The sequence below is a fragment of the Prionailurus bengalensis genome, chromosome D3 (assembly GCF_016509475.1).
Source record: "Prionailurus bengalensis isolate Pbe53 chromosome D3, Fcat_Pben_1.1_paternal_pri, whole genome shotgun sequence".
NCBI classification, from domain to species: domain Eukaryota; kingdom Metazoa; phylum Chordata; class Mammalia; order Carnivora; family Felidae; genus Prionailurus; species Prionailurus bengalensis.
The window spans coordinates 37350579-37374466 of record NC_057356.1 but is presented as its reverse complement, the minus strand read 5'-3'; the positions used below and the strand labels follow the sequence as shown (position 1 = coordinate 37374466).

The 23888-nt window shown below is 38.8% G+C and overlaps 1 protein-coding gene across 3 annotated transcripts in view; it reads left to right on the top strand.

The window, feature by feature from the left end:
• The first annotated feature begins 235 nt into the window (after positions 1-235).
• ARHGAP28 (Rho GTPase activating protein 28) overlaps positions 236-23888 on the top strand; it is a 194188-nt gene continuing 170535 nt past the window's right edge. The window contains exon 1 of one of the 3 annotated variants that reach the window (XM_043558327.1): positions 236-520. In XM_043558327.1, coding sequence (XP_043414262.1) covers positions 345-520 — 176 coding nt within the window. In that variant the 5' untranslated portion in view covers positions 236-344. Of the gene's footprint in view, positions 521-19696; positions 19795-23888 lie in introns of those variants that run through there. The other 2 variants (XM_043558328.1, XM_043558329.1) reach the window with 2 other exon arrangements.

The following is a 23888-nucleotide window of genomic DNA, read 5'->3' as shown; positions in this document are numbered from 1 at the left end:
ATGAGAAAAGGAAAAGAAAAAGAAACAAAGCAAGAACTGCTAGAGCTGCTAGCCCAAGCCCCGAAGGATCACAGCGGGTTTCCAGTTTCCTAGAAACAGGGATTCCACCCACCCCCAGCCCCGGCCCTAACCGCCGCCCCCCGCCCTCCCCGCCTCCAGCATTTTCCCCGCCCCCACCCCCAGCGGGGCTCGTGGGCGTGTCTTTAAGTCCCTGCTAATAGGGCTGCCCCGCGGGCGGGGCCGGCTTCCCGGGGCGCCCCTGACAGCTGCGCGAGCTAGCCCCTACCTAGGAGCTGGACCGGCCACACCACCCCTCTGGTGACCGGGCCCCGGTGCGCTGGTCCATGCTGGTCCCCGCCTTTGTTCTCGGGCCGGAGCGGGGACATGCACGGCTGACGATGGAAGTGGAGGACTCGGGCGGCGTGGTGTTGACCGCCTATCACTCGTACGCTCGCTCTCAGCCGCCCAGCTCCGAGCCGCGCTGTGCGCCCAGGGCCGCCGCCAGCCACCCGGGCAGCAGGTACCCAGAGCTGCTCCGAAGGGAGCAGAGGTTTCCCGGGCTTGGGGCTTTCACCTCCCAGCTGTGTTTTCTGCCAGGGCGTGAGAGCACCGTCACATTGTCGTTTCAAGTTTTGGTGGACTAGTTGAGTGAGCCTCCTGTTCTTTGTATTGTCCTTGATTGAAAGTGGGAAGTGCACGAAGTCTCAGCCGGCAATGGTTAAGGTCCTTGGCTAGCAGAGGTTAGCAGCGGAGCTATGTTCTTGATACAACTTGATGATAAGTAGGCATATGCCTCATTTCTGCCAAATTCACCCATTGACATATTGGAGATTATTTAAAAAAAAATCATTGGAAATGAGATACAAACAGAAAAGGGGAAAATTTTGAATACTTTATCCTAAATCCTCGAATACTATTGAGTTTCTTTATTAACTGCATGCCACCTGAGCTAAAACATAGCTGGAGAGAGTCTCTAAAAAGTAAATCTGAGTAGACTTCTAAAGGACAATTTTATTTCTAGATTTTAAAAACCACTCAACTGTATAAATATATTGGTATTATTTTATTATTACTGATGTTGACCCAGTGCTGTAAATGCAATTATAATTTATTTCTTTTGGGTCAACAGAAGTCTATAATCATCTCATTATGTGTATTTTAGATTTAATAAAGCAGGGATCTATGTCAAATTACTCTGTATCAGTGTTCATCTGTTTGATGCAAGATCAAGGCCAATGTGACTTCCATTAACTAAACAAAGATGTTAGACCCTTAGGAAAGTTCCCTGGGCAGAACAAAAGTGTTACAATAATAAGTGAGATGGTTTGATATCTGACTCATATTTAGGGGAAGTTTTGCTTGTTTAAATGTGGCTATTTGTTTACTATGGATCCACTGGTGAATGGTTTTCTTTATGAGTGGGAAGTTTGAGGGTTGATGTGCTTTTTTGCATCCTCATTTTCATTTACTTTTTCCCATACTTTTATCATTAATTATGTGATAATGATTACTTCTGTCTCCTAATCTAATTGATTGGTGAGGCTTTCAACAGATTGTGATTTTATTTCAAGGAATATCCTTTTGGCTAGTATCCATGAGAAGAACAAACTACATTGGCATGAGATCTATGTTGGGCTTGACTAACAAAGACAATATTGTTTCTTCTAAAAAGAGCAAGTTGAGTGAAATCTTATTTTTATGTTAAGACAGTAAGAAAGTAACATTTTTCTTCCAGCTTTAGGAGCACATTGTTTTAAAGGCTACTTGTCTTTAGGGTGCTTTCTTTTCTTAAACGTTATCCTTGACTCTACTCAGATTATGAATAACTAAACAGATATAAGTGAGTTGATGAGAAGCAGGGCCTAGTTTGTGCATTTTTAGATGGTCCTGGTGTAGCTGTCTTGTCTGTAACTCCCAGCAGCTGTCTAGGAGCAATAGCCAGATTGTGCCATTTGGGCCTTCCGAAACTACATCCGTTTCCAAAGCAAACTGGAGGAGAAGTTCCATTAACTCAGCATGTGGTCTTGTGGAATGATAATGCATGAGAGCAAAAGAGTTGTGTGTCATAGTTAGTGTTTTGTCATACGGTTGCCAGTTAGATTTATGTTGCTCCAAGTTTTCATTTCTGGTGACCGTGTGCACCCTCTCTATAGGAACCTTTGTACTACTCACCCTCTGATGCAGGAGATAGTTGACCCCGTCCCCTGCAACTAAATCACAAGAGAATAGCTTAATTCCTTGGTTCCCAGTAACAACAATCAAAAAGAAGTTCCTGTATTTACAAGGAGCCGGAGGACACCATCAATCATGAGTCTGATAACAGAAATAATCAGGACCGAGTTATTAACCTTTGACTCACTAACTACTGATCAATACTTCCTTTCAAGCCAAGGAGCAAGATCGTATTGTTCTACTTATGAAGAAAGGACTCTCTCTTTCAAAAATACTCTTTCCTTTAAATTGCTTACATATGTGTAACGTATTTGTGGAGGAGTGACCAGTATGGCACTAGGAAACACGGACTATTGTATCATCATTCTTGAGCTCTGAGCAGCAAAGGTTCAATTCAGACCAAACCATCTTCTCATTTTCCAAGCCTCCACTCTATCTGACTTTATGTGCTTTTGATTTTGGGGGGCCTATTTTTCCCACTAAAATAAAATCTCAATCTCTCTCTTTCTCTTTGCGTCTCTCTCTTCATTATTTTTTGTTCACTGTTGTATCCCAAGTGCCTAGAGCAGTGTCTGGTACATTGTGGTAGCTCAGTAAAGATGTGTTGAATAAACTAATGAATTCCTACCAAGATTATAAAATGGCCAAGATAAAATGGCAGGATTTTAAACAACAGAAGTCACTGTGTTTGTACCTACTATGTGCCAGTCACACATTACGCTTCAGTAATACAAGAATGGGTAAGACAAAGTCCCTACCTTGAGAATGTGGCCCTTTGTCTTTCAGACCAATAGGATTATTTAAAAAAAAAAAAAAAAAAAACTTGGAATAAGTGGCAACATTTTGAAATGAAGGGGCTTCAGATGTATATCTGGACTGTCAGCTTCTCATTAAAAATTATAATAAAAAAATAAAGGATCCAGCGACTCAGGCCTCTGCTGCTACCTGCTAGCACTGGCTAAAGCTGAGTAATGGCTGCTCCATTACATGCCTCCCCCTGTAACTCTTCAACAGGGAAGCTGGGTGGCTACTTTAATTTCTGTAGGGACTGCCTGTTTTATTTTATTAAACTAAGTAGCCAGAATAAAGTGTACTTGCCAGTTACTCAGGCTTGGGGTCAGGCTCCTGGACCCCACACATCATCTGTGGCATTTATTACCATGTGGCCTTGGGTAAGTTGCTTCAACTGCTTAGAGTCGTATCCAGTACGACTCTGTAGTTGTATTATTACTGTTAACACTTTTCTTTTAAAGTTTATTTATTGGGGTGCCTGGGTGGCTCAGTTGGTTAAGCATCTGACTTTGGCTCAGGTCATGATCTCACGGTTTGTGAGTTCCAGCCCCTTGTCGGGCTCTCTGCTATCAGCAGAGCCTGCTTCGGATACTCTGTCTCCCTCTCTCTGTGCAAGCTCTCTCTCTCAAAAATAAATAAACATTGAAAAAAAAGAGTCTCTTTTTTTTTTTAATTTTTTTTTTCAACGTTTTATTTTATTTTTGGGACAGAGAGAGACAGAGCATGAATGGGGGAGGGGCAGAGAGAGAGGGAGACACAGAATCTGAAACAGGCTCCAGGCTCTGAGCCATCAGCCCAGAGCCCGACGCGGGGCTCAAACTCACGGACCGCGAGATCGTGACCTGGCTGAAGTCGGACGCTTAACCGACTGCGCCACCCAGGCGCCCCAAAAAGAGTCTCTTATAAAAAAATAAAGTTTAGTATTTTGAGAGAGAGAGAGAGAGCACAAGTGGGGGAGGAACAGAGAGAGTAAGAGACAGAGAATCCCAAGCAGTCTCCATACTGTCAGCATAGAGCCCAACTTGGGCCTCGATCCCACGAACCCCAGATCATGACCTGAGCCTGAGCCAAGATCAAGGGTCCTATGCTCAACCAACTGAGCCACCCAGACACCCCTACTGCTATCACTTTTAATCACAGTTGTTGATGTAAAGAGGAGAGTAAAATATTTTTGGTACCTATCCCCAAAATTTATTCATGGAGGAAAAAGACTCGAGTACTAAGTATTTGTTGGGAGTAGGAAGGGTGATTCCTTATTTCACAAACATTCTATCTTTACATTCTATTTGTAAATGATGAAAGAGAATGAAGGATTGTAAATTCTTAGTTCTATTAAATGATTGTCTTTACAGTCCTGTGCTTTTTAGAGAGGTTAAGCTTCTAGACCCTTATTCGGAATCCAGAGTGAAAATATTAACATACATACAAAATTATTTCACTTACAGAATGAAAGGTAGCTGAAGATAAAGCTGGCTATCTTGAAAGGTTCTCTAAGTTTTACATAAGAAATATATATGATTTTTTTGGTGAGTGTACAGTATAAAATGTCCATGAGTATTTCTGATGTTCATTTTGTTATACCATAAACTTCCTGAGAGAGAACAAAAATAGAAGAGGAAGAGAACCAGCTCTTCCTCAAAAACAAATAAAAGAAGCTAACCAAGGTTATCCTAGGAATTCTAGTTCTATAGCAATGTTAAAATTTTTGTAAAGGGGATATTGTTCTGTAATATTATAACTGTGCATAGTAACAGGAATGATTTGATTAAAATGGAATTAATGATAATTAGAAAGTAACTATTGTACTTTGTGGAAAAAAACTAAATTTAGCAACTCTTAGCGCCATCTTTATTGGTACTTTCCTGGATGGAAATTAATTAAAACGTTTATTTCAACGTGCAAACTCTTGTTCAGTTAAGTACTTATATAGGACTATGTGAGCTTCTGGATATATACAGAGGTACACTAAAATCTGGGGCAGAAACTTTTTATTGAAAACTTTTTCTAGAAGATTCAGAAATAGTAATCAAAATAGGATTCTTATGAGAGGATAAGATATTTGTGGGTCATTTTTATGTTATGGTTAAAACCAGAGTCAGTGTCTCTGGTTTCTTTCTACAGTGGGGCCCCTGCTGAGTGTAGGTGCCTCCATATGTGGAGCTGTTGGAAAACATCTGGCACATTTCCTTTGATCATGTCATTTGGCTAAACATTTGGCCAGTTGCTCTGTCCATTTTTAACCTGCTCTCTTCTCCCTGATCATTAATCCTTAATGTATTCACAAAAATTCAGGGATCTAGGGCATTGTGGGATCACATTCATGAGGATAGATAACTGTTTCTTAACTTTCTATTTTGATATAATACACTTCTGCAAAACTTGCAAAAGTAGTACAGCATTTCATGTAAACTTCCTTCAGTTTCTCCTAATGTTAACACTGTGCATAACCCTAGTTTGATTATCAAAACTGAAAAATTAACAGGGGTGCATATGGTTGACCATGGATTTAACTTGATTTCATCACTTTTTCTGTTGTAGAATTGAACTTGGGATCCCATGTTGAACTTCATTTTGCCTCCCAAACCTCCAGTCTCTGACAGTCTGTCCTTATCTTTTATGACCTTGGCACATTTAGAGTACTGGTTGCTTGTTTTGTAGGAAGTTCTTCAATTTGGATTGGTGTGATATCTTCTCGTGGTTAGATAGAGATTGTGCATTTTGGGTAAGAATTCCACAGGATGATGTTGGGCCTTTCTCAAGTGCACTATATTTGGAGGAGACATGATGGTGATCTGTCTCACTGATGTTGATGTTGGCTCTGATCACCTGGTTAAAATGGTGTCAGCTGGGTTTCTCTACTGGTGAACTACTATTTTCCTCTATATAATTAATAAATAACTTGGGGGAGATGTTTTGTGATTATGAAATATTTCCTGTTTTCTTCTCAAACTTACCTCTACTGATTTTTTTTCTCAATTCTTCTACATTGATGTATTTTATATACTATAAAATGCATATTCAGTATTCTCTCTTATTTTATTGTTTGATCTCCCTTTCCTTTAAAAAAAATCAAGCAAGGGGTGCCTGGGTGGTGCAGTCGGTTAAGCGTCCGACTTCAGCCAGGTCACGATCTCACGGTCCGTGAGTTCAAGCCCCGCGTCAGGCTCTGGGCTGATGGCTCAGAGCCTGGAGCCTGTTTCCGATTCTGTGTCTCCCTCTCTCTGCCCCTCCCCCGTTCATGCTCGGTCTCTCTCTGTCCCCCCCAAATAAATAAATAAATTAATTAAATAAATAAATAATCAAGCAAATAAACTGGGATGCCTGGGTGGCTCAGTCGTTTGGGTGTCCGACTTCAGCTCAGGTCATGACCTCATGGTTTTTGGGTTTGAGCCCCGTGTCTGGCTCTGTGCTGATGGCTCAGAGCCTGGAGCCTGCTTCAGATTCTGTGTCTCCCTCTCTCTCTGCCCCTCCCCTGCTCACGCTCTCTCTCTCTCTCAAGAATAAATAAACATTAAAAAAGATTTTTTTAAAAATCAACCAAATATAAAAAATGGTTTAATATCCATAATATGGTCTGAGTTTATAAAACCTATTCCCTAATTTTCAAAGTTTCATGATTTTTTGGAAGCAAAATTTTATTATAGTCAGGAGAAAAATAATCAGAAGGCTACTAAATTAAAATAAGAGAGGTAGTTGTTAAATCCCACTTTGCCTGGAGGTATTACTGAGGCTATCTGTTTTCTTAGAACTATGTCTGTACCTATTGGAAAACATTTTTCCTTTACCAGTGTCCCTGAGGTGTTATTTGAACCTTTGCAAATGTATTGTAACTAAAGTAAACATTTAATTCACATATGATCAAAATGCCTTCTCATTCCACTCTTAAACTATTTCATTTCTGAAGTAGTTCTTATTCTCTGTTTTCTTAATCTGTGGTCTCTAGATATCATCAGTTCTAGCAAAAAATAAAAGTTAAATGTTATGGAGCAGAGGAAGAGAATAAAATGTTTCTCAGAAGAAAATTTCAGAAATAAGGTTATCCATTTAAGTGATAGAGTTTGTTTTAAGCCTCTTTGGATGAAACTATAAGGTCATGCATACCCCTACCTAGGACAGAAATGAACCTTTTCTTAATGAATGACTGTCATCATTAAGACAGTATAATTTACAGTGCTCTGTGTAGTAAAGGCACCCTATTGGGATGCAAAAGTTTACTTGCCTTCATAGTAAATAGCCTGCATTGGTGTATTGTTTTATGTCTTCAGTAATTTAAATATTTTTGTTGTTGTTATTTCCCAAGGCAGTCTTGAAACCCTTTAGTCATACTTATGTTCTTTTTAATGTTGTTATTTTAACATGCTTTATGATTTACTTTTCATTGGATAATCAGGGTTGTGAGAACTGTGTAAAGAAAATGCTATTCAGAGGACCAGAATGCATAATCTAACACAAGACTTTGATAGCACTTATTTCAGTTTCTGGAGTGTTTCTTGGTTTGCTTGTTTGCTTTCAGTTTCTTGTTGTGTTCTGGTTACTGGAGTTAGTGAGTTTTGTACAATGTGTCATTCTTCACCCATGGAATCTCATGTGCCCGTTTCTTTGTGATTACTAGAGGATGAACTTCAGAACAAAATAATAACGCATCCGGTTACTTTGGTCTCTATAATGGGAGCTAAAGAAAGTAGTAGATGGTTTCACCACATATTCATCTTAAATATCTGGGGTTTATGACACATTCTTTCAGTATCAAATGTGTTACATCACTTTGAATAAGTGAATATTATAGGTAAAACTGTCCCTTTGACAGGTATTAAGTGCTCAGTGATTCCAAGGGTGGAAGAACATATACTAAGTATCACTCAGAGAACTGGCTGCCTTGTCTCATGTTACTCTTAAAAACTAATTAAACCTCTGCATTCCATTTGTGATCCCTCAGATTGATAGATGATGACTGCAAACAGGCACACAATGGAGAAGGCAGGAAGCTAAAGTATGCAGAATTTTAAAAATTGTCAAACACTTGAGATTTATTTATACCATTTTAGTAATTCTAAGTTAGGGTGCTGATTATCTTATGGATAAGAGAGAAGTTTTTACATCTGTGTTAAATGTTGTGGTCGGTTAGCCACAAAGTTTACTTTTGTACATCTGTAATGTATACAGAGAAGAATCCCTCTAAAGTTTCCTATTCAGTTTTCATTTATTGCAAATCAATTTAGAAAACACTGCCAATACATTTGCCTTTATGCAAAGGTCCATCAGTGTATTTACATTTTCAGATCTGTGGAGATATCTGACAGGTGCTTAGAAAAAATGTTGAAAGTACAAAATTGGCATTATAGTTAATAATATGACATTTGATCTCTTCCCTTGACACTTTTCTCTACCTCATTACCACACCTAAAAGTTTACACAGTAACTAAAGTTAATACCTCTGTGGTTGGAACTAAACCCATATATCAGTAGCTGGAAATGAAGAGCCAAACAAAAGAGAATAAATTTAGTCAGAGAAGTAAGGACTAAACTTCTTTCCAGAAAATTTCCTTAACAGTAGTAGCCAGAGAGTTTTCATCTGTCATAACAGAATGATCATTTGGCAATTAATCACGTATTGTCCTATGATGTCATTTCTTCTTTTTTTTTTTTTTTTAGAGGCCTATTTTTATTGAGAACTTATTTAGCTTAACATACATTATCTTATTTAATCCTTACAACAGTCCTGGAAAGTAGGAAGAAAGTAAGGCACAGAGAAGTAGTCCAAGGTCACACAATGAGATAATGATTCCCACTCAGCCCTTCCAAAACTATTGTTTAAATCTTGAAACATTTAGTATATTATGGATTTAGTGTTTTCCTGTCTCAGTTTGATCATAGGTTAATTGAGAGGAGGGACAGTATTATTATTGTGTCCTCCTTAGCAAACTTACAACTTTCACATAGTAGGTGTTACAGATACTCAGTTTTGATTTAGTCTTTCCTTTTGCAGTAATTTTTATTTTAATGTAATAAGCATCGGTGGGTTAAGTATGAGTGGATAGAAATAGTTTGAAACATTTTGTTATCACTTGAAGCAAGTGCAATGTTAGGAATTTTTTTCCCATTAATTTAAAAGCTGTATTCTTGCCCTTCATGCAATCTTAGGTAACAGTATTTTAAAGTAGACAAAACATACTGGAAAAGTCATTCATTTTGACCAAGACAGTGAGATCTAAGCAATTAGTAACAGGAAATCTTCCTGTGGCTTTTTTTTTTTTTTTTTTTTGGGAGGGGGGTGGTGGCAGAAGTGGGGGAGGGTAATTTTTAATCTTTTAATCCTTAGGTTGATGTTCTTAGTAACTAGCTCTTAGAACTTTTCGTTCAGTTTTATTAATTGCTTTCTTTAACTACTAAGTTAGATTTCTATGGTTAAAAATATGTTTTTCACTTCATTCCTTGAAATTGGACTCACAACATAATTCTTCATAATTTTTTTTCTTCCTTTTGGGGAAAGCTCCAATAAATTATTTTTCAATTAATTTTTTTTTAATTTTAGCATAGTTAACATACAGTGTTATGTTAGCTTCATGTGTACGACATAGTGATTCATCACTTCCATACAACACCCTGTGCTCATCACAACAAGTGATCCTTAATCCCCATCCTCTATTTCACCCATCTCTCCACCCACTTCCCCTCTGGTAGCCATCAGTTCTCTATAGTTAAGAGTCTGTTACTTGGTTTGTCTCTGTCTCTGTCTCTGTTTCTGTCTCTCTTTCTTTTTTTCCTTTGCTTTTTTGTTCATTTTTGTCTTTCTTTGACTGACTTATTTTGCTTAATATTATACACTTTAGCTGCATACATGTCATTGCAAATGGCAAGGTTTCATTATCTTTTATGGCTGAATAATATTCCATTATATATATGTGTACACACACACACATACATACATACACACACATCACATCTTCTTTATCCATTCATCTATTGATGATATTGATGGACACTTGGGCTGCTTCCATAATTTGGCCGTTGTGAATAATGCTGCTCTAAACATAGTCCCTTCCAATCAGTACTTTTGGGTAAATACCAGTAGTGCGATTACTAGATTTAGAGTAGTTGTATTTTTAACTTTTTGAGGAATATCCATACTGTTTTCCACAGTGGCTGTACCAGGTTGCATTCTCACCAACAGTACAGGAGGCTTCTTTTTCTGCACATCTTTAAAAAGAAAAATTTTTTTAATGTTTATTTTTGAGGAGGGGAGAGATGGAGTGTGAGCAAGAGAGGGTTAGAAAGAGAGGGAGACACAGAATCCGAAGCAGGCTTCAAGCTCTGAGCTGTCAGCACAGAGCTGATGTGGTGGTTGAACTCACAAGCTGTGAGATCATGACCTGAGCTGAAGTTGGATGCTTAATCGACTGAGCCACCCAGGCACCCCTTCTTTTTGTCTATATCTTTACCAACACTTATTTTATGTATATATACATGTATATACTTGTTTTATATATATGTTTATGTGTATATATATATGTGTATGTATGTGTATATATATATATATTTTTAAGATGTATTTATTTTTGAGAGAGAGAGAGGGAGAGAGAGCAAGCTGGGAAGGAGCAGAGAGAGAGAGAGAGAGGTACAGAAGATCTGAAGCGGGCTCCACGCTGATAGCAATGAGCCTGATGCAGGGCCCAAACCCACGAACTGTGAGATCATGACTTGAGCCGAAGTTAGATGCTCAACTGACTGAGCCACCAGGTGCCCCTGTTACATATTTTATTTTAGCCACTGTGACAGGTGTGTGATGATATCTCATTGTAGTTTTGGTATTTCCCTGATGATAAGTGATGTTGAGCATATTTTCATGTGCCTGTTGGCCATCTGGATGTCTTCTTTGGAGAAATGTCTGTTCATGCCTTCTGCCCATTTTTTTAATTGGATTATTTGTATTTTGGGTATTGAGTTGTATCTGTTCTTTATATATTTTAGATACTAACCCTTTATCGCATATGTTATTTGCAGATATCTTCTCCTATTCAGTAGGTTGCCTTTTAGTTTTATCGATTGTTTCCTTTGCTCTACAGAAGCTTATTATTTTGATGTAGTCCCGATAGTTTATTTTTGCTTTCATTTCTCTTACCTCAGGAGACATACCTAGAAAAATGTTGCTGCAGCTGATGACAGAGAAATTACTGCCTGTGTTCCCTTCTAGGAATTTTATGCTTTCCTGCCTCACATTTAGGTCTTTAATCCATTTTGAGTTTATTTTTGTGTATGGTTTAAGAAGGTGGTCCAGTTTCATTCTTATGGATGTAGTGGAACTGTTTTTCCAACACCATTTGTTGTGTTTTTGGGGCATTTGGGTGGCTCAGTCGGTTAAGTGCCCAACTTTGGCTCAGGTCATGATCTCATGGCTCGTGAGTTCGAGCCCTACATCGGGCTCTGTGCTGACAGCTCAGAGCCTGGAGCCTGGAGCCTGGGGCCTTCGGATTCTGTGCCTCTTTCTCTGCCCCTCCCCCGCTTGTGCACTGTCTCTCTCTGTCTCTGTCTCTGTCGCTCTCTCAAAAATAAACATTAAAAAAATGAACAAAAGAGACTTTTTGCCATTGTATATTCTTTCCTGCTTTGTTGAAGATTAACTGGTCATATAACTGTAGCTTTATTTCCGTGTTTCGTATTCTGTTCTGTTGATCTATGTGTGTGTTTTTGTGCCAGTACCACACTGTTCTGATTACTACAGCTTTGTAAAATAACTTGAAGTCCAGAATTGTGATGCCTCCGGCTTTGCTTTTTCTTTCTCAAGATTGCTTTGGCTATTCAGAGTCTTTTGTGGTTCCATATAAATTGTAGGATTTTTTGTTACAGTTCTGTGAAAAATGCTACAGTGTAAGAAATCTTAATGCAAGTTGAGAAACAGTACTCCATGAGAATTAATGGGGCTTTTGCCTATTTTCTCTCCCAATATTCAGTCAGGTTTTTGCCTTGTCATGATTTGAAACCAACCAAGAGACCAATCCAGATCTTAGACCATACTTCTGTGAAGATCAGTTTTTTCCAAATCTTGCTCAAAAATTTAGATACGATAAGGTAGGTTGTGGCAATCCAGACCCCTGAGCCATGCCTCGCCTTCCCTAAGTCTAAGCATAGCCCTTATCCATCAGTGATCTTGGAACCATGCATAATGCCGACTTAAATTGTCCTGCGAGCGAGGATTCCTGTTTTGAAAATTATTTCGGAGCCCACTGTCGTCTGGACTTGAGTCATCTGGAGAGGTCAGAGTCAGAATGGCCTCTGGCTATGTGCACTTGTGTTTATTTCGCAAGGTATTCATTTTGATAAACTTAGGTTCTTGGGACACCAGAACTACAGAGACTGGCGGTCATTGTAGTTATATATAAACAGCATGGTTCGGACATTTCTGCTAACTGCTGTGTCTTTAGGAGTCTCTTCTAACTATTCTTAACCAGTCAGGGAGTTCAGAGTGTGTTACAAATAGGAATGAAGCATCATGAAAGACTCCTCATGAGTAAGGACTGCAAGGAACACTCTCTGTGGTACAACAGGGAAGCAAAGTGTGGGAAAGTGTCTTGCCGAGAGCCTCATAAGGAATAACCAACTGGCTGAGCCAGACTCTGAATTCATTCTGCTGACCCCTGGTCACCCACTCAGGCCCACAACATGGTCTCATGTGTTCTGGGAGCAGTCAGGTTAACAGCGTGGAAATCATGGCAGTGGGGGAAACTGGCTTTCTCACTGGGAAACATTAAGGGTACAGAAGCAGAGAAAAGGTGGCAACAATTATGAGAATGGCATTTCCTTAGCTTCCTTTCAAACACGGTTGTAACTACCCCTACGTTATCTCACTAAGTTAACGTGGACAGTCTTGAAAACACACTTGTTGTGGCTTTTCATTGGAATCTTAAAGGAAAACATTTGCTGACCTCAATAGAGTAAGCAATTAAATGGGAAAAGAGCTGACTGTAAGTTTCCGCAGATTTTGTTTTGAAAAACAGAGGATGCCTGGCCCCTGTGATTTTTAACATACCACAACTTAACTTCTCTCCCTCCTCATTTATAAAGCTCAGTGATTACAAGGTCAACTTGGCAACTGTTTTTGTAAAGTCTAACTTGTGCTTAGTTGCAGAAAGCTCTGCTCTGGAGGACCCCTGCCTCTTCTAGTTGCTGGAAGTATGTAATTGGAAAAAGCAGGCCATGCTCTGCCTATTTAAAGCTGTGTCATCCTTCGTGGGGCAGTGAGTCAACACCAGCTAAAACAACATGAGTCACTGCTTAGCAGAAGCCCGAGTGAAGCTGATTTCTATTATACCAATCTTAAACAAACATGATACTTATCCAGACTCTAAAATAGTTCTTATTATGGGAATTAAAAAAAATTAGCACCAATTTTCTTTTAGAGTCCATGGAAGGACTTTTTTATGTGTCTTAAGAAGGAACTCTCTTTAGTTAACCAAATTTTAACCTGGTTTGTTCTCTCTTCTGTTTCTTCCACTCTCCATCTCCAAACTGTTCATACCCAATTCAGATCATTCTTACTATTTTAAGCTGGATTCAGAGCTATTGCATTAAAATCCATAAAATCATAATTGTAATCTTACAACAGTTTGCTTGCAGTCTTCTTATTTTTCTGGAGTGTAAAAGATTGTTTTAAGGAGGGACCAAGACTGGGGGTAGAGAAATAATTTAGAAGGATAATGCCATTTTTAAGTAAAGATGATAAGGGGTTGTGGGAATACAAAGGAAAGGGAATAATAGATTCTGGGGGAGGAACAAGCAATGGACTTGGTATTTGATGGTTAAATGCATACTGGGGACCAGGAGAAAATTACTTGAGTTTCTGTTTTGGAGTGTTACTAACTGAAATTGAGAATTCTGGTGGATGAGCAGATTGTAGATGGGGAGATGAGTGTAGCAGGTGAAAATTGAAAATTATACTAAGTGTCTATGTCCAGCTGGTAGTTGGCTCTACCTGCTGGCAGCCTGGGAGGGAAATCAAGGCTGGAAATTCTAAGCTCTTTATTCATGAGAGATGTCTGCATTCAGGAGAGAATTAAAACCAGTACTACGTGCGTGCGATCTGGCAGGGGAGAAAAGAGTGTCTGTAGAGATGGCAGAGGAACAAAGATAGAAACCTGGGGAGCAGTGCCAAATAGGTAAGGGCAGAGCATTGGGAGATCAAGAGCCTAGGAGCATTCTGGAAACCAAGGCATTAGGTTTAAAATGAGCAGAAAGCCGTGTGAGGAGTGGCTAAATGACCAAAAATGTTAAGACTGAAGATCCCCCCCGGGGTTTATTGGGTGGATAGCAGTGAAGATCTTGGCTAGAGTGGGTTTAATGAAGTTGTAGAGGTGGAAGCCAGTTTGCTGCAGGTTAAGTGTGAAAGTGAGGTGAGGAAATAGAGCAAGTAGAACTTATTATAAAAACTTAGCTTATGGGAAGGTGCAGAGAGAGAAAAGGCAGACTGTAGGGAGGGAGCTTATAAAACTTACCCCAAAAAGCTGAAAATTCGCTCAAAATCAAGAAAGAAACCTAGATTTCTAAAATGCAAGACTCAAACACATTTGGTCCTACTTAAAATCCGTTGATTTTTGCATATAGGATAAAACTTTAACCCCAGCCCCACAGTAGTAGATAAGCACTGTGAAGACAAGAACATAATTTGTTTTCTTCATTGCAGAATTTTTAACTACCTTCCCCTCCCCCCATCCAAGGGCCTGGCGCTCAGTAGAGTCTTAACAAATGGTTGCAGAGGGAAGGTTGTGGAGGCTGAAATGTGGACATGTGACCTGTCCTTTGGTTGGGGAGTTACCAAGGAGGTCTTCTAAAATCTCAGCATTACTTATTTTGTGACATCTTCTTCCCTGGCTGCCTCCCCCTCCAATCAAGTTGGTCATGTCCCTTTCTGTGCCTTCTCTACCTCATCCATTCTTCTAGCATTGCACTTACCCTCTACTTAGTAGCGGTGCTTCTATAGCTGACTTCTCTAAAGGCCAAGAATTTGTTGATTTCCAGGGCCATGTCTTATTCATCTCAGTATCCCTTGTCTAATACAGAGCTAGGTACTATATATATATATATATATATACATATATATATGTATATATATATATGAACAATTCATAATAATTAATAATCTCTCAACTATATGATGATATTTTCAGAATTTGCTATTATTTTTGACCCTAGAAGTATTAGAAATCTTGAATTGGTATTCTGTTAGGGAATATACTGTTCTGACCTTATATGCTACCTGCTTTCTCAGAAACCACTGAATTAGCCTTTATTCATAGTTTAACATAAACTCATGGTAATATGCTATGAAGTGAAGAATAATTAATAAAAAAATCTGGTGACAATTGTAAATGAGTATGCCTCAACACATAAAAGTCAGAAAAGGATCATGAAGAGAAGTTAAATAAACCCTCCATTTTAAAGATTAAATTTTGCGTAAGGGTTATTTTACTCATTAAAACAATAACTTAAACTCCAATTTTCACAATAAAGGTGAAATTGAACAAGCATCTTTTAAGCTCTGTATACCATATATTGGATTCTGGGACTACAAAAATGGTTAATAGTTCATCCTTCGATGAGACCAGATGGACTGGTTAACAGGTTATTTCATCTGCCTCTGAAGTGCAGCTGATTGAGGACAGAAATGCTGCCTCTCCCTCTGTATCCCCAGCATTAGCCCAGTGGCCCAGTGTGGACACTTGGTATTTGAATTGTGAAAAGAACGATTGAGGAACAATGTGTGGGATGCTCTGAGAGAGCAGAGAATGTTCAACTGCCACTCCGGGTTAGGTTGGTGAGAGAGATACAGTGGTTAAGGAAAGCTTCAAAGGAGTCTGTAGCTAAATAAAGTCTCCAAGAATGACCATAAGCTTCCAGCTATAAAATAAATAAGTCACAGGGATAAAAAGTTCAGCATAGGGAATATAGTCAATAATATGATGATAATGTTGTATAGTGTCAGATGGTGACTACACTTACATGGTGAGCATTTCATAATGTATCGAATTGTCGAATCACTCTGTTGTACACCTGAAACTAATTCAACACTTGATGTCAACTAAACTTTAATTAAAAAAAAAAAAGATGAGCACAGGTCAGTAGGAGGAATGTGAGCAGGAAGTATCTTTGGCAGAAGAGCTTGTGGGAGGAAAAGGCATAGCAGCCACTTCCTGGTATCACTGAGGCTGGGTGAAGTGAGTCTCCTCAAGGAGGTAGAGACCACTCCATGTGCACTTTGGGTGAAACGATTATGGTTGGATCAAACTCAGTACACACCCATCTCTTTATTTGGATAATGAAGGGGTTCCATTGATTAGTTGATCTCTAGGGATTCTTTGAACACTTAATTCTGTTTTTCTCTCTTAGTAGGTTGGAAATGAAGGTAATTAGATAATCCTAGATTTTTAACCAAAACATGGCTTTAGATCTGTACTAATTGCATAATAACACCTTTCCCCTTCTTAATTTTGCTTATTTAGTTGATCTCTTGGGTACTTAAGCTGTCTGTACAGTAAGCACGAGTTGTTGCTCACTGTTAGTAGCTTCAGTTACTCAAAGTAGAGTTTGGTTTATTTCAACCAGCCTACTTCAAGTCGGTATCAGTGTATCAGTAAGTATTTGTCTTTCAGCATTTCTTTGAAAAAGAGAGCATGCCAGTAAGCAGAACTGATTTTTCAGATGATCATAAATTGATAGCCCAATTAATAGGAATGTTGGATACCATTTAAGGCTCCCACAGCACTTTATTTTTATTTTTTGTTCTAGTTTAAAGAGAGCATTCATTGGTAACTTACTTTTTTATCCATATTATGTGTACTAGATTTAATATTTCTATTTATATTGGTACAAAATTAGGATAAATTTAAAGTATTTTTTTTTTTCAACGTTTATTTATTTTTGGGACAGAGAGAGACAGAGCATGAACGGGGGAGGGGCAGAGAGAGGGAGACACAGAATCGGAAACAGGCTCCAGGCTCTGAGCCATCAGCCCAGAGCCTGACGCGGGGCTCAAACTCACGGACCGCGAGATCGTGACCTGGCTGAAGTCGGACGCTTAACCAACTGCGCCACCCAGGCGCCCCTAAATTAGGATAAATTTAATGCAATTTGAATAAGCAGAGACTTCCAAGAGGTGTGTGAGCATGTCGTTGAATATTTTCTCTGTGTGTATGTGCGTGTATGTGTGCGTGTTTAAGTAGGCTTTGCACCCAGCATGGAGCCCAGTGTGGGGTTTGATCTCACTAAGGGAGAGAATACAGGATTTGCTTCGTTGAAGAAAAGGCATGTGGATATGTACTGTGTGATGTGCATGTATTGGTGTATGGATGGGGGTGTGGTCAAAGAGAAGGTGGAGGAAGGGTCCAGTAATTCAGCTTGGAGGTACTGAGGATTGGTGAGGGAAGTAGTAGTAGATTCTATCCCCACATTTGCAGGATTTTATTTGTGAAATGGGGTTGGCTTAATGAATGAGTTATTAAATACCGATTGTTTTAGCCAAAGCAATGAAAATAAATTAATAAAAATACCTCACTTTGGGAGGCTGTCTTCAACTCTTTATAGATACCATATAACTTACTGAAGAATTAATTTTGAAAGAATCAGATTTAAACCTAAACTTCTTTTAGAACTCTCAGTTGATGTACCCTCCCAGTCAAATAACTGATAGAAACTAACTTACACATTGGAGGTAGCTGGCTTAATAATAATCATAAACATACACCAGAATCCTAGTGGTTCGGTCAAAGTCCCAGTCTTCAGACTTCACATTTGGTAGAGCCATAGACAGCTCTTACCCCAGTTAACTTGCCTTGTGGTTGGATGACACAGCTGGGTATTGTGGGTGACGGAGTTTTAGTAGTGTGTGAACAAGAGGCAGACAGGGCAGGCAGAGGGGGGAGACTTAAACTCAACCCTGTTGAAACCCCAACCCCCACCGGCATTTTGGCAATTCCATGAAGACCAGAATGTTACTAAGAACAGATTTTGGAGGTCATCTCAAATTTGGTCAGCTGCAGTTAAGCCCATGGCTGCTGGGGTAATGGAATGCAACCCTGTTTGTTTTGGGAAAATGATAAAGAGATTCCGTTACAGGTTTTCTGCCTTCTTTGAATGATGCTACCCCTAGAATAGAATTCTCCACATACCCAACCATGAGTGGTCCTGAAATTCAGCAAGTATTCAATTAAATGATCCATTTACTGCAGCAGTACCTAATTTGGGAAACTGTTTTCCATTCAGGAAATTTTTTTTTGTTTTCTTTTTTTTGTTTCTGGTTTTAGGATGAATCTACTTAAAATCAAATTGTGAATACTGTTGTCAAAATTATTTGATGAACTATTGAAGTGAGATAACTTTTCACAAACTGAACATATATAGCAGATATGGTCTTTTAATTTGGAGTTATTTTCGTTACTCAAAGATATTTAAATGAAAGCAAAAAGTGATGCATTTTATGTTTTCCTGTTACTTGTGGCTTGGGGACTTGACTTGTATTTTTAAAAAGAACTATTTTTTATCATGTAGTTCTTAGCTTTTTCAAATCACAGAACTCTTAGAGAATCTAATAAAAGGTTTAGGCCACTGTGAAAAGTACACATATGTATGTTGTGCACATTTGCCTGCATTTGTAGGTAATTCATGAAGCACAAGTTAAGAAGATGTTGGTCAAATTAGCTTTCAAAATCCGCCCCCCTCCTTCATCCTGGGGATCTTTACATTTATAGGTCTTATGATCATTTTATATCCCCTGAGAGGGCTGTTTCCCTGGTACCTAGAGATTAGCTTTGAACAAGTGGAAGGCAAATTCAATATAAAAATAGCCCAGGCTAACCTGGGGGCCAGCTAGAATGCCTGCTGTGTGGGAGGCTGCCATTTGGTTCTGTCTCCCTATAATCAGGACACTTCTGGATGGGCAGTGTCTGTGGCTTGGGCATTTCGGGCCAAGGTGAGAAAGCTGACTGGGCCGAGCCTCAGAGTGCCCAGGCTTACGATTTAATACCTGTTTGAATAGAATATTTCTGTTCTCAGAAGTGAACAATGTTGGCATCAACATCTAATGAGATTATGGCATAAGAAGGTGCTGAGTTTTAGCCACTTCTCAAGGAAGGTGTAGAGGAAGTGGAAGCCTCTCAGTATTTCACATACGATGGGTAGAAATTATGCAAATTGTTGTCTAATAGGAAGACAAAAGAAATGATCCTTTTGACCCTCACACCCACAGTCCAAAGCCCTTTTCCTTATTGGGAGTCTGCTCTGTGTTTCTAGTGCTTTCCTCAGATCCCATGCAGGTGTGTGATCTGCACATGTGACCACCAGTCCTTACTCTTGTGTGCCAAGACAGAGAGAAATGTTTGTTTATGCAAATGAAGCATTTCTGAGATTAGGGATAAAGTTTTTAGTACATCTCTAGCCAATATAATCATAACAACATGAGGCAAAAAAATGTTTGAGCTAGAAGTCAATCAGAGCAAACAACTGATCTCATCTGCTTGTACATTATCTATTCAGTAGCCTGCACTACACTCAAAATAGAGACTGAAAAAAGGTTAGCTGAAGTCTGAGTAGTAAATTAGTAGTGTATCTTTCTAGGAAAGTTAGAGACATAATAGCCAAATAAAATATCACCCTTTCCTACAAATATTCCTTGGTAGCATTATCTGACAGATTTCTGGATTGGACAGATATTCCTTCTTACTCAGGGTTTTCTGTTCTTCCTTGATTCCAGACATCCTGTTCATCAAGTAGTTTACAGGACATTTGAGGTCCCAAGGGTCCTTAGAAAACATCTAGCCTTACTTTTCCAGTGAGGAAACTAAGATGGTAAGTAACTCAAGCCTCCAATATTCTAATATTGCTGTACCATTATTTTATGGGGAGGACTCATTACATTGTCTCATATTGTCCTCTTGTCATGCCTTTCCATATAACATGTGGCATCATAACGTAACATTCCTCTAGTCACAGACTATCAAATGGGGTGTGTGAAACCAAATACGGGTTTTTATGGGAATGTTTGGCATCCATAGATGTAAAAGTGCCCTCCTTCTCAGATGTTGGGATAGAAGTCGTAGTTAGAGTGGGGGGATCAGCCTGCTCTTTGTAAAGGGGTATTTTCATGCTGGAAGACATAATTATTTTGTACTGACAGGTTATTCTTAAGTAGCAGTTGACGTATAGATGGCTTCAAAGGTACACACCCTCAGTATACATTTAAAGTTCAGTGAGGACCTCAGGGAGGAAAAAGTGATATCTTTAAAATGTCATTAATTTTTTTAAAATAATTCTTGTTTTGCAGTTTTATTGAGAGATCATTGTTATATGGCACTAAGTTTAAAGTGTACAATGTGATGATTTGACTTACCTATATTGTGAAATAATTGTCACAACAAGTTTAGTTAACATCCATCATCTTGTATAGCTAAAAAAGAAAACAGCAAACGTTTTTTCAAAAATACTTTTAAAGATAAACTTCAGCCCAGTTTTCTTTTCTGGATTCTTTCTTCTGTCTGCTGGACTTTCCTGTTTAGAGAAGGCAACTTAAACTCATCATGCCCTTGAAGGTGCCCTGCCCTCTCTCATCTCTGGGTCTGTATACAGAATAATAAATACTAACATTTATTTAGTGCTTCCTATAAAGCTGGCACAGGTCCAAGTGCTTTACGTGAATTAAAGTCCCAAGGGTTTTACTCCTAGGAGGTAGGTACTATTTTGCTTCTCATTTTACAGATTGTGAAATGACCCAGAGGGTGAATAATTTGCCCAAGTGAAGTATAGTGGCCTCCCTCCAAAACCTCTGCTGCTGGTTTTTTGAAAATCGTGGTGGGACGCCTGGGTGACACAGTCGGTTAAGTGACTGACCCTTCATTTTGGCTCAGGTCATGATCTTCGGTTTGTGAGTTTAGAGCCCTACATTGGGTTCTGTGCTAATGGTACAGAGCCTGCTTGGGCTTCTGTCTCTTCTTCTCTCTTCCTTTCCCCTGTTTGTGTGCCCGCACACACTATCTCTTACAATAAACATTAAAAAAAATTAAAACAAAGAAAATTGTGGTAAAATATACATACCAGAGCCTATGCTTCTTAACCACGACACTGTGCCCCCTTTCTGCACACCCTGCTTCCCTTGCCTGAAGAGCCTTCTCCCCGTTCTTCTTCACCAGGTTAGGGGCTATCATCTTTGGTCTTTGGGTCACAGGTTACATTGTCCAGGAATCCTGCCTGGCTACCTTTTCCTTTTCTTTTCCATCTGGCACCAGGTTATTTCCTTTGTGTCCCTAGTGAACCCAGAGCCCACTGCAACCCTCCATTTATTATTCCAAAAATAATTATGATGTTTCCTCTGTAGCTGCCCCCTGTCTCCCTAAGATCTGGAGCCATTATCCTTATGATCTCAGTACCCAGCAACATGTCCTATAAATATTTATGGGATGGAGGGAAGGGGATGGCATGAAGTTTCTTCTTCAAAGTTGAAAAACAAAATAATTGACTCTGGTTATAAAACTGATTATAGAAGACAGTTTTGTATAAAGTAAGAAATAGAAAATGAACCCTGAAGAAACACAGGGAAATGATAATCAAGGTCAGATTCCAGTTGCTTATATTTTCACTTTGCCAGTTTAGCTTGTTAAAAAAACACAAACAAAAAAACCCAAAACACACAAAAATAAAAACACAACAGTCCCAGGCTGTGAATTGTGAATGAGAAAGGAAATGCTTTTGTTTTCTGCACTGTAAAAGTAAAATTTCCATGACCTCATTGTGCGACAGTCCCTCTTTTTGGAGATAATATGTCTCCTGTTAAAATGCAGCATATTCTAATTTAGGGCTCAGTAGCCTGGGGTGATTCAGAGGATATCACAGACACACGTCTACTCCACTGGGCTGTCTGGAGTATCCACTGGTTCTCTGTGGGGGTGGCCCTGCCAGAACTAATAAGAGCAGCAACATAGATTGATTACAAAATACTAGAATGCTGTCTCTCTGTAATTGTCTAAATCATGCTTTTTGCTGTTTAATTTTCTTTCCTGATTTTTGTTGGATTTTGTCTTTGAAATTCTCTAGGGTTATGAAGTTAATTGTCAATTGCTAAGACAAGAAGCCAATTTTCCTATTACAAAAAATAGCAAAGTCCCTTCCATTTTGAAGACATATCTCCAAAACTTAAAAAAATTCCAAGCATCTGGCAAATCCAACCTCATAAAATAGGGATTTAATTAGGATGGATGGAGGGCTACATTTGTAGAACAGACCAATTTGATTATATTTTAACTATTAAATAGATTCATTTTCAGGGTGGTCATTCTTTATTGTAAGCATTTAATTGACATTAAATCATATTAAGAATTTAATTTTAGCTCCCTTTACAAATTGGCCAGTGCCCATTTACCTTTGGTAGACTAATAAGATTTCTACTCTGCCATGTTTTTTATTAATCCCCATTACTACTCTTGGAGGAAAAATATGAGTGGGGCCAAATGGAATTCTTTCCCCTACTGAGTTCAGCAACCACTATTTCTGGAACTGTTTCAAAAGATTATGAATTCTATCATCAATTATTGTGTCCTCAGACACAAATTCAAACCAGGCAACAGAACAGACCTTCCTACCTATTCTGATTGGCATCACACTGGCATCACAAGTCAGTAACAAACTATTGCTTAATGTTCAGATTTCCTTCTGAGCTTTCTCTTGGCCCTCTTTCTCTAGTTTGCTCTCTCACAGTCTTTTCTGTCCACATCTGAAACCATTTGTGTCCTCCATTAACACAGACCTCATGTAGTATGACAGAGGTTCCAGACTCAGCAAAACCAATTGCTAAATCCACTTCAACCACTGCACAAAGAGGACCATGTCTAAGCAGAAAAGACTGCTGTGAAACAGGCTCTAGAAACTTCTCATCTGGGGTGAGGTCAGTTCTTAGCCTGGGATTGCTGTGTGGTGACACACAGGCTTTGCCTCCTCTCAGCTCAAGAGCACAGCCAGGTAACAATGAGGTCGCTTGTTCCTCTCAACACTTCTTTATCATCTCTGGTCACGGTTCAGGAATGCGGAGGTTAGGCTCCTAAGAAATGCAGTCAGTATCCTCGCACCAAGTTATGGGTTTATGTTTTTCCTCTTAATGTGCTCATAATCATTCAACTTATTTTTGTCTTCGCCCCAGTGATTGGTTACTTTTTTTTTTTCCTGTTGTTGCTGTAAACACTATACCTGGGAGTATTAGGTAAAAATAGAGCTCAGACCTTTCCTAATAAACCAGTAACTTTTGTATCTTACAAAAATGTCACTTAGTTAAGTGATTCTGAGTCTAGGCTATAATTTGAGAGGGGACGGAGAAATAAGGAACTGGTACTATCTATGTGCCCAGTGGGAAATAGTACTTCTTTTTTTCTTTTTGAAAGAATGAGTCTTTGAAAGGAACTATGGAATATTTCTGCTTATTTTCAGTGCAGTATTACAGTTGTGAAAGCTTAAAGTAAAAAAAAATACTTTGACATGAGAATGACTCTTCTTGTCTAAATTAAAAATAAATTCCTTCATGTTAGCCTTTAAATTTTTTTTTAAGGTATTCCTATGTTATCTAATGCAAAGTGACAATAGAATACATATTATGTTTTCAGTGAGGGAAAATTGAGATCAACGATATATATATACATATATATATTTATATTATATATGTAATTATATAATATGTAAATATATATGTATATTTTCTGTTCCCTATCTGTATAATTGATTCAAGGGGATAATGCAATCTTATGATTTACTCTCATATTGTAAAGTTTCCCCTTGTTCTATAACTGCAGACCACAGTTGGAAGAACATCAGATAGAAAGCCTCACATAGTTTGATGTTTGATTTGTGATTGACTCTTAAAAATCATTCTTAATAAAATAAATATTTTTAATTAAATTAAAAGG